Source organism: Tenrec ecaudatus, chromosome X, assembly GCF_050624435.1.
Source record: "Tenrec ecaudatus isolate mTenEca1 chromosome X, mTenEca1.hap1, whole genome shotgun sequence".
In the NCBI taxonomy this organism is placed as follows: domain Eukaryota; kingdom Metazoa; phylum Chordata; class Mammalia; order Afrosoricida; family Tenrecidae; genus Tenrec; species Tenrec ecaudatus.
In genome coordinates this window covers 111,273,956-111,284,827 of record NC_134548.1, presented here as the reverse complement: position 1 = coordinate 111,284,827, position 10,872 = coordinate 111,273,956, and the positions used below count along the sequence as shown (strand labels likewise).

The following is a 10,872-nucleotide window of genomic DNA, read 5'->3' as shown; positions in this document are numbered from 1 at the left end:
GACACCCCACTGTGTAAGCCTGCCTCCTGGCAGAAGCTACTCAGGTTTCCTCATGTGGGCCAGGAAGCCCATGACCCCGTCCCCTGCTCTGTGTGCTCCCAGTTCCAGCATCTCTGCTGCTGCTGTGTCGCCTCTGCTGCCACCACTTCGGTGTACAGGGATCTCGGGGGCCAGAACCCTTGCTCTGCTAGTGGTTCTTCTTTCTTGATCGTACTGAGTGCCTGATTTCTTGATCCTCGGGGAGTTCACTTTATACCCAGATGAATGACTAAACTAACAAATCCCCACATATGGTCTCACACACCTTAGGTGAAGGTTTCCACCCAGCCATTTGGTAGGAGTTACAAAGACTGTGGGCAAATGAGCCATGGCTTTCAGTCTAGTGCACAACAGCCAGCACTGTTGCTTTCCTTGGTGCTCAGAATGGTTGCAGAGGGAATGGAGCCCGCTAGAGTCTCTGCGAATGTTGCCTGCAGGAGAGCCAATGGTCTGTGCACCCCAACACAGATACTATTGTCTTTTCTATGTATGCCATGACGTGGCAAAGGCTGGGAAACACTGCTTTAGAGAGTAGAGGCATCACGTAGAGAAGGTATGCCTGCACAGCAGTGGTCCTCAACCTTCCTAATGCCGCGACCCTTTAATACAGTTCCTCCTGCTGTAGTGACCCCCGCAATAATAAAATTATTGTCGTTGCTACTTCATCACTGTGATTTTGCTACAGTTATGATCTGGGCGATCCCTGTGAAAGGATCATTTGACTCCCAAAGGGGTCACGACCCACAGATTGAGAACCGCTCTTATAGAATGATGAAGCTGGTGCTCTTGTGTGACTTGCGAAGTAGTTTGGAAGGGGCTTGGCAGTATTTCACGAATTACAGCTTTAGAATAAAGCTTTCATACACCTATCCTTTATATGGCTTTATCAAAAATGCTCGTGGATCCACAATGTACACCAAATACAAAAATGAACTCAGATGGGTCATAAACCTAAACGTCAAACCGAAAACCCTAATCAAACTTTTACAATAGAAAATATTTCTATAGGATACTTAGATGTTAGATAAATGCAAATTAAACACACAATTTGATAGGAGTAAAATGGAAAAAGGCTGACTGGCAAGAGTTAGCAAGAAAGCAGAAGAATCAGACTTCTTAAAGACAGCTTGAGGGATGCTAGCACGGCACAAAGCCCACTCTGGAGGCGCCCTCTTCCTCTTCTGGGGATGCTGGGTAGAGGAATTCAAAGTGCTTCCACATCAGACCTACAGGCATAGGCTGTCCTCTCATACAGCCTCAACTACAACTCGGCGGCCCTGGTAATAGACGTGCTTACCTTTCTTGAAAGGTCGGTAAAGCACTAAAATCTGCATGTGGTATGTGCCTAGGCCAACTTCAAGGGGTCCATGTTGTAAGAACAAAAGTTCTCATTGAGGTTGTCCACAAAACACACAAAAGGCATGTCAGCAGGGGCTAGGGTTCTTCCATGTGTGCTAAATGTGTCCAGGTCAGGAACAAATGTGCTTTCCTTATTGAGGAGCAGAAAATCTTTATGAAAGTGTTGATGAAACAAACACAGAGTCAGAGAGGTATATTTTAAAAGAAGGAAGTTTTTTTGAATAATAAACAAATCAAATGACTTGCTCTAGTTTTTAAAAAATGGTGCAACCACTTCAGAAAATGTACACATTCAGTGTTTACAGTCTATATAAGGAGGCCATTCCGCTCTTATTTGCCCGGGAGAAGCAGAAATATATGTGCACAAATTATAGTAGCTCTGGTAATCTTCTCAAGTTGGAAACAACCCAAAATGTACATCAACAGGTAAATGGAGGAGCTAGCAAATGTGCTATAACTATGGAATGGGATACTATTTGGCGATCTTAAGTAAAGAGCGTTAAGCATTAAGTCAAAGGACGACAATAGCAAGAGACATGTAAAAGCTGTTAAGGGTGAAGTATAGGGTCCCAATCTTCACTGTAGTGAAGTTTCTCAAGCATGTATAAGCATCTCTAAAGGTGCCAAATATATGCAGGTCAATATCCATGCCTCAATTAAAAAAAAAAAACCAAACCCACAGCGATCAAGTCCCTCCTGACTCACAGCACCCCCCTGTGGGTTTCAGAGACTGTTACTATTTACAGGAGTAAAAAACCCATTATTTATCGTGAGGAGCAGCTGATGGTTTCGAACTGAGAGCCATGAAGATCGCAGGCCAATGTGTTTGCTACATCACCAGCAGAGCTATGAAATTAAAAAAAAAAAAACGTGTACTGCTCAATTAGGAAAATAAACTAGAGAGGGGACTTTCCGAAAACCACACTCTCCATTTTGGAAACAAATGATGCTGTGCGTATGTACACTAGAAAGTAAGAAAAGAAGAAGGCGGGTTGCTACATGACATCTGTACACCTAGGAAAAACAGAACACGACTCAAAATACGCTGCAGAAGTCTATTTATTGACATGGAAAGGGTTTCACAATATACTGCCAGGGGAAAAGCAAGGGACAGACAGAAATAGAGGAGGATTTCCTTTTACCTTCTGAATTGTGTAAAAATCGTAAAGCATTTAACCTAATATTTTCAGACACAGAGGCGTTCTCTTTAGCTCAGACCATGGGTTGTACTTCCCGCCATAAGACTTACAGAACTCAGCCATAGGCCAAAACTCCTTGGAATACTTTCTGGACCATACGGACCTCCAGAAATCACTATCTTGTGGGTCGAACAGCAGCCCCACTCCTCGTTCTTGTTCTCCACTGCTGGGGCAGGGCACTTCTGGGCCCATGATCTCAGATGAAGTTGACTCGTACCGTACACTTTTAGCCGGTACAAATGCAGAAAGGGGCTTTCCTCCTGGTCAAAGGCGGAGCCCTCCAGCCTTTCACAAGACACACAGGAGAAATATTGTAAAGAGTCACACACACACACACAAACACACGAGGCACCGATTTTACAATGGCCCTTTTAAGGGGAGGCTAGGCTATCAAACAATGTGCACAACACTGTGGGTTCTTAGGGGTTAAATGCCTGTGGAGAGGGAAGGGTAGACACAACATTTCACTTGCTGATGACTCCCAAGCTCCACCTTCGTCATTCAACAAAGTCTGGGCCCCTACTGTAGCCCAGACCCCATAGATTCACCGCAGACTACCTTTCTCCTCACCTACAGCCTCTTTTCTGGAAGAGACCACTTTGACACCAAACAGCGTGAACGATAGAAGAGGAAAGCGTGCGGTGCTAGAACGTACAGCCAAGAAACAAGCACCACACTGTGGCTGAGATTCAGGTCTCTTTCTCGGTTACAGAATGAGCCATGTGATGCAGATGGGGCAAATCATTATTCCTTTCGTTTCCTCGGAGCATCAAGAGAGTGCGCTTAGACACGCATGTGCCTACTTTCTACAAGTAAGTAATAATACACCCAAGCCTTGCTGGTTTTGCCACATGAAGCCACAAAGAGATCTACGGAGAGACTGAAGAACGAGTTAGCTTCCTTACATTATTGGTTCACAGGCTTACCAGTGTAAAAAACCACCCAAACTAGACGGGATCAACATCAACAGGCATTTTTCAGTCAAGAGGTAAGATTCATAGGGTGCCCCAAATACAGTCTAGCCCAGACACACAGATTTTCACAAGGAACATCATGTCAAAGAGGCAATGTGTAATGTTAACACTGTCAAACAAGACAAGGCTCGATGGGAATACTCGGCCTATGAAAGTTTGGAGCTTGTTCCACGTTTTCTTTTACTCTTGGTGCATTTTACAACTTCTCAATAATCGCTTTAACCTCACGGAACATGGCCTTGAGTTCGTTATAGCTGGAGGGATTGACAACAATAATTGATCCCTTTCTGATATGCTCCTTTATGTTAACAAAGATGGCCACGGCAGTAACCAGGTTGGCTTTGGCCTCTTTCTGGTTAAAGATCACTTTCAGTGCTGACAGTGACTCGAGGTCAATCATGTCTCTTGCTGCAATTGGATTTTCTGACATATTCAAAAGGATTTTCAAAACGGTATTTCTGGTTTTACGGTTTCCCTGGGCCAGCGTGTTGAAAAGGTCGGTAAGGTAAATAGTGACAATGTAGTGAAGGTCAGAGTCAACAGTAAGCTGCCCCAATTCCTTCAACGCAGACAGCTGCCCTGGGGAGTTCAAGGGGAAAGACACCGCTTCCTTACACATGTGCACAACGTGCAATTCAATCATGCGCTGTCTTTCCTCCACAGAAATGGGATTCAGGGTAATTTCAGCCTTTTTGGTCACGTCAGGGGTCTGAAAATCCAGGAAGCTTTCGATCACTGTCAGCACCCCCATCTCATTAACGAGCTGCTGGACAAATGGATTGACTTTGATGACGCCCATGGCAATTTGCGCGATTTTATGAATCAGGGGGTCGGCATTCGACTGAAGCAAGCTAACGAGCCTTTCGAATTCCTCAGCATCCACGCAGCACTCCATCTTGCAAGGGCAAGAAAACGGCTTAATGCCATTCAACTTCCTGATCCTCAGTTCGCGCCTGATCTCCTCTATGGTCCGAGCGCACACCTCAGAATCAAGTGGGTATGCCTGGATGGACTGCAGGCATATGTTAGTGCCCTCACAAAGGCTGACTTCCTCAGGGGGCAAAGTTCGCGGCTTTTTCCTCTCTGAGGACAGGGCAATGTACGAAGGAGGCCTGGTGTTCATGAGCAGCTGGGATGCGAATGCCAACAGTGCCGGGATGGCAGAGGGGTCCCAATCCCTAAGCCAATCAAATTCATCCTCCGCCTGTGGCTTAATTATCCTGTACACGGGTCTAGGATTAGGGTCAAAACTAGTCTCGTCTCCATCCCAAAACCAGCTTCCAAAAATGGCGTCCTCCTCCTCTGTCTCTGACCTAAGTGGACACTCGGCCCCAGTAGCAGACTCGCTACCCAACTCCACCACAGAGGCGGAGGCCCCATGGACAGCTTCATCTTCGTTCCCAGAACTGGACCCTTCATCAGCCTCTTCCTCCCCCCAGAACCAGGCACCAATACTGGGCTCTTCCCCAGACCAGAACCAGGCATCACTGTCAGTCTTTTCTTGGGGGGCACTCCTGGCTACAACACTGGCTCTAGCCACAGCAGCAAGAAACGACATAAGAAGGGCCTCCTCATCACGAAAGGAATGAATGTCTGGCATCACGTCGTGCATACACCTGGCACTGCATTTCGGCCTAGGCTTAGGCGCACCTATCCCCATAGCCTTCAGCTCTGAAAAGGCTCTTGCATGCTCAGGAAGTACTCTATACTTAGAAAGGCCAGCCACTGGAGTCTTAGGCACAGCACCTTCCTTCTGCTGACAAACCATACGATACTTAGGTACAGCACCTTCCTTCTGCTGAGCAACTGCCTGATACTTGGGCACAGCACCTTCCTTCTGCTGAGCAACTGCCTGATACTTGGGCACAGCACCTTCCTTTTGCTGAGAAACCATGTGATACTTAGGTACAGCACCTTCCTTCTGCTGAGCAACTGCCTGATTCTTAGGCACAGCACCTTCCTTTTGCTGAGAAACCATGTGATACTTAGGCACAGCACCTTCCTTCTGCTGAGCAACTGCCTGATTCTTAGGTACAGCACCTTCCTTCTGCTGAGAAACCATGTGATACTTAGGTACAGCACCTTCCTTCTGCTGAGCAACTGCCTGATTCTGAGGCACAGCACCTTCCTTCTGCTGAGAAACCATGTGATACTTAGGTACAGCACCTTCCTTCTGCTGAGCAACTGCCTGATTCTGAGGCACAGCACCTTCCTTCTGCTGAGCAACCATTTGATACTTAGGTACAGCACCTTCCTTCTGCTGTGCAACCGCCTGATACTTAGGTATAGTGCCTTCCTTCTGCTGAGCAACCGCCTGATACTTGGGCACAGCGCCTTCCTTCTGCTGAGCAACCGCCTGGTTCTGAGACAGAGCACCTTTCTTCTGGTCAGCAGCCACCTGATTTTTATGCGAGGCTCTTCCTTTCTTCTTACCAACCTTATTCTTAGACATTGTTGGCATCCCGGCCCCCGCCCCTGCATCTGTCTCAAATCGCGCCTTGGCCTGGTGCTTCCCTGCAGACCTGCCTAGGCCACTACCCTCCTTCCTAGACCCTCTTCTCATTTTATTCTGAGCCCTAGTCCTACTCTCTGCCATGGCTGTAATCTAGTTAGAGAGCCCTCTTCAGTAGTGACTTTGGTACACAACGTGTCCCAGGTCGGTGTCTTAAACACTCTTTGACAGAACCAAGCTGTAACCTTGAGGGCAAGAGTGAAGAGTCAATTGTCAGTTCAACAGGGGTAGAACCCCCTCTCCCGGCACACAGCTTCTGTGACTGAGGCGGACAGACCGGGCAGAAGCACACTCAGGTGGGAGACGATGACGTTCCCGGGTACAGGGCAGTTGAGAGCGAGGGTCTTCTACCACGCCAAGGCCACCAAGGCTATCCCTGGAGACGAACCTGAAAGAACGGAATGCGGCGGCTCTGAGTCTTTTCCAAGTGCACTGCTCTATGCAGAAGGTCCCTGAGAGGGACCGGAAGGACCGGTTGTGCGGTATCAGGAGACCAGTAGCAAACCTGCTTCCTTGTTGCATCCCTCCCACAATCCCACTAATGCTGAACCATGTCCTGCCCAGAGCCCACCACACTCCTTTCTTGGCAGTGGGGAAGCTTGCTGGGAGCAAGAGAGGTTAAGGAGCACCCGGCCAGTCTGTGCCGCAGGCACCCTGCAAGTCCAGCCTCGTTCTCAGACCAACCTGCACTGATCCGGTGCAATGTTCTCCTCCTTCCTTGTTTCTGATTTTGACAAGCTGTCCACGAGACCCACAGGCAGACCTGTGGACAAACATACACAATGAACTAGGGGTTCTGAGTATTTGCTAGACAGACCCACACTCTGGCCTCTCAATCGCAGCCCTGCCTTTCCCAAATCGAGAGCCCACTTTTAATCACCTCCTTGGCCCATATTAAAAAAATAATTCTTCTCTCCCAATTCTCCAGCCCCAATATTTACCAATTACACTTCAGGTACAATCTTGGACCACACCTCACCCCCTTTGTGGGCACACACATGTAAGAGAGTAATGGGTCTGGAAAAGCGAAGGACAGCGGGTCCAAGTAAGTTCTACTCCACTGCAGACAAACCACCCCCATATCCAAATCAACAGGGGGTGCTCATGCTCATACCCACCCTGGATTTCAATGAAGAGTTTGTCTTCTTTCTTATCTAACTTTCAAGAGAATTGCCACCGATGAGAGAGATCTGGTGATAGGCATACAGACAGGGCAGAAAACAGAGAGGGAGAGAGAGAGGAGAGACAGGTTAGTAGGCCCTATGCCAAGAGGTTAGCAGTACCTATTACCACATCTGCTTTCACATAGCCGTGGGCATGTTAAAAGCCTGCCACCCGTGTGCATCTTCTCCAATGATTGCTGAGCCACCCCCCTCCACCTAGTCTATCGGAACACCCTTCCCCAATCCCAAAGCCAGTCACTTCCCAGAGGAGACCACACATCTCCCCAAGAACTGAAATATAAGGTGTGAGCCACAGAACACAGGCAATTGCATTTTAAAATGAGGCAGAGACAGTCAACCTTCACCTAATTCATAGCGGAGAGTTTGAACAATCATACGCCAAGGACAAAGAATTCTTTTCATCACTTCATTAAATAGCCCCTTCCCCCACCCTCGTGTACCTCATTCACCTATGCCAGGCTGTCCTCACACAGCAAGGGTCCTCCGCAGAGACCTCCTCCTGGAGAAGCACCCGCCCTACAGAAAGAGGAAGGGGCATTGAGCAAACAGCAAGAGAATCTGTTGGCAATGGAAGAAGAACATCAGTTAATGCACAGCTTTCCAGCATTCAGATTCCAACCGTCCCTGTTCCAGAATCAGGCATTAAGTAGAAAAACGAAACATCTTAAATCCTCACAGCTTCCCAGACATCCTCTCTCTTGAGCTCTATGGAATCTTCCCTGGCATTCCTCCTGCACACAAAGGAAAGGTCCCTGAGAGGTGGCTGGAGGCAGAGGGTGTGATTCCAGAACCAGAACCTGACTGACTTCCAATCTTATAAAGTGCCCCCCCAAGTAGCTTTTCCTCCCCCCTCAATATACTACATAGAGTAGGCTGGCAGGTTAAGAATATAGACCCCAAACCAGGGGCGGGGATGGGGGGGGGGCAGGTTTGCACTGCTTCTTGAAACCAAATGGGTGGGGTGGGGGACTTTCTTGCCTGTCTCCACTCAGTGAACTGGAAGCACTACAGGAGGCTTTGTCTCCTCCCAGCACCACCAGACCACCCTCTCCAGAGGTGACAATGGAGCTCATACATCATTGAGTGTTTATCTCGGTTTGCTGGTAAATTTCCAACTACGCACCCTGCAAGCAAGGCTATTGGGTGAACGTCAGAAGCATGACGCTCACAGAAGAAAGCAGGCAAAGGTAGAACAGGGAAGGGCCTTTTGCGGGGGCGACAGATGCTATGGCGTATTATTTTTCAGACCTTTCTCTTCAACTCCTCAAAGCTCTGCTGCAGGGAAAACACCCTTGCTTTCCTTCTAGAGGGGGATATCGGCTCAGAGAGCAAAGTACCTGGTGAAAAGAAAGCTAACCACCATGAGGAATACAAACAAACAAACAAACAACACTGCCAATGGAGAGGATTTCAACTCAGAGACCCCACTGGACAAGATAGAACCACAGGGTTTGAGGTTGTAACTCTTTATTGAAAACGGCGTCATCTTTTCCAAGGTGGAGGGGGCGTGGAGAAAACTTACCTTTCAGCTAGCAGCCCACCATTTAAAGCACTGCTGGGGAGGTGTCAAATGCACACAGAGGCCAACTTGGAGGGCTTCCACCTTGGGGACAAAATGAGCATCAATGAACAATGACAGTAGCGGATGGTAAACCTCTGAGCAAAATAGGAACCCAGGAATCTTAATGACGTAAGCAGACAGACAAAGGAAGAGATAGATGGGTAGCTAAGGGAGACGGCAAAGGTCTAGCCTACAGTCTAAGTCCAGTAGGAATCCGAAAAGCAACAGGAGACATTTATCTTATGCGCAATACGAGGTTCAGGCAAGAATCATAAATGGAGGCTCGATCCACCCCAAAGCCCAGGGCAGCCATCAAGCCTCCTTGTGGTTTGGCCACGTACACCTAGAGAAAAGGAACAACAGGCGGACTCCTTTCCTAATATGGGCTACGCACTCAGTGGGATGGTCAAGGCCCACCTTAGCTTCTCAAGCATTCTGCACACAAAACACTCTGCAGCCCCTTCTACCACCACCAACACCCACCGCCCCCCCCAACCTCGGAAGCTGCGGAAATACACACATACACGCAGTCCTCACATTAACAATCCCTGACGCTACTGCGACACACACACACACACAGACCTCACAATAAAAATCCCTGAAGCTACTGCGACACACACACACACACACACACACACAGACTTCACAATAAAAATCCCTGAAGCTACTGCGACACACACACACACACACACACACACACTCCTCACCAACAACGATCCAGAAGACTCTAGGCACAGACATAGACACACACACACACACACACACCTAAAATCTGTACGCTGCAGACACACACATTCTTCACAGAAAGCTTACCCCGAGGCAGCTGGCAGAGACACTCACAGATACAAACAGGCGCGTGCGCGTGTGCATGCATACACACACACTCGAACATTCCCCATAGGCGCGCACACACTGCTCACAGTAAGCAAACCTGTAGGCTGCGACAGGATACAAACCTCCTGCACAATCAATCTTCCCAGAGCCCAGATCCCGCCCAGTCCCCACCCCCACCCTACCCAAACTCCTCATCCCTCCCTGCAACCTTCACCCCACCCCCACCCCTCACCCCTCCCACACCCCTAATCCCACCCCCTGCCCCTCATTCCACACCCTTCATCCCATCCCCGCCCCCACCCCTCATCCTCCCCCCACCCCTCATCCTCCCCGCACCCCTCAACCATTCCTGCACCCCTCATCCCACCCCCCACCCCTCATCCTCCCCGCACCCCTCATCCCTTCCTGCACCCCTCATCCCACCCCCCACCCCCTACTCACTCCGCACAATTAGGTCTCACTCCACACAATCAGGACTCCTGGCAGGCCGGTGCTACACACAAGCTCAGGCAACCTTTTCCCGTCTCTGTCCTCAACCCCAAGCCCCTCCCGCACCGCCCCTGGCCTTGGATGGAAAGCACCCCAAGGCCACCCCGCGAGCAGGACGCCCCAGTCGCCGGGGCCGGGTGGGACAAAGGCGGCCTGTCTCCTGGACCAGGCAGCCGACCACCGCGCCCGTCCCAAAGCAGCAAACAGGCGACTCGGGCCCGGGGCCTTTGGCGCCGGCACACTGGAGGCGAGAGCTCTCTTACCCACGACCGCGTCCGCCAAAGACTGGAAGCCAGGAAGAAGCTCCTCCCCGAGGGTCGCCTCCTCATCTATTGCAAAGACGTCACCATCGCCATCTTGACGTCCGGTTTCTATGGCAACCGCTGAGCACTGGCTGGTTCCGCTCCAGGTCCGCCCCCGCACAGCAGCCCCCACCACCTCGCCTTTCTCCAGAAGGACAAGGCCTGGGCTTTTCAGATCTCTTGGTATTTTTCCAACAGCAGCATGGGAATCAACAATGATCTCCAATTAAAATGTCGCATGAAAAGGGGTTGAAAGCTTTGCACACACCTGAAGACGAGTAAGAGGACATCATAGAGAAAAAGTTGGAATTTACTATGTCACGATAGTAAGATTGTGACTTATATTTTCTTCTCTGGGTAACAATTCCTCTGAACGTTATTATTTCACACAGAAAAGGTCAAATCGTGGCTCTTATGGG

At 49.4% G+C, this 10,872-nt stretch overlaps 1 protein-coding gene across 6 annotated transcripts; it reads right to left on the bottom strand.

Annotated features, from left to right (window-relative positions):
- Positions 1–2,439: 2,439 nt before the first annotated feature.
- Positions 2,440–10,544, bottom strand: LOC142435046 (G protein-coupled receptor associated sorting protein 3-like). 6 transcript variants are annotated; one of them, XM_075539666.1, is made up of 6 exons: positions 10,415–10,544; positions 8,790–8,870; positions 7,708–7,783; positions 7,202–7,273; positions 6,768–6,846; positions 2,440–6,471 (listed from the first exon to the last, which is right to left on the bottom strand). In XM_075539666.1, the coding sequence occupies exon 6, from the start codon at positions 6,165–6,167 to the stop codon at positions 3,768–3,770; it is 2,400 nt and encodes a 799-aa protein (XP_075395781.1). In that variant the 5' UTR covers positions 6,168–6,471; positions 6,768–6,846; positions 7,202–7,273; positions 7,708–7,783; positions 8,790–8,870; positions 10,415–10,544; the 3' UTR covers positions 2,440–3,767. The 6 variants fall into 6 exon arrangements, with proteins under 6 accessions (XP_075395781.1, XP_075395778.1, XP_075395779.1 ...); XM_075539663.1 differs by having other exon boundaries at positions 7,717–7,783; XM_075539664.1 differs by lacking the exon at positions 10,415–10,544 and adding an exon at positions 10,104–10,160 and having other exon boundaries at positions 7,717–7,783.
- Between the last annotated feature and the right edge of the window lie 328 nt (positions 10,545–10,872).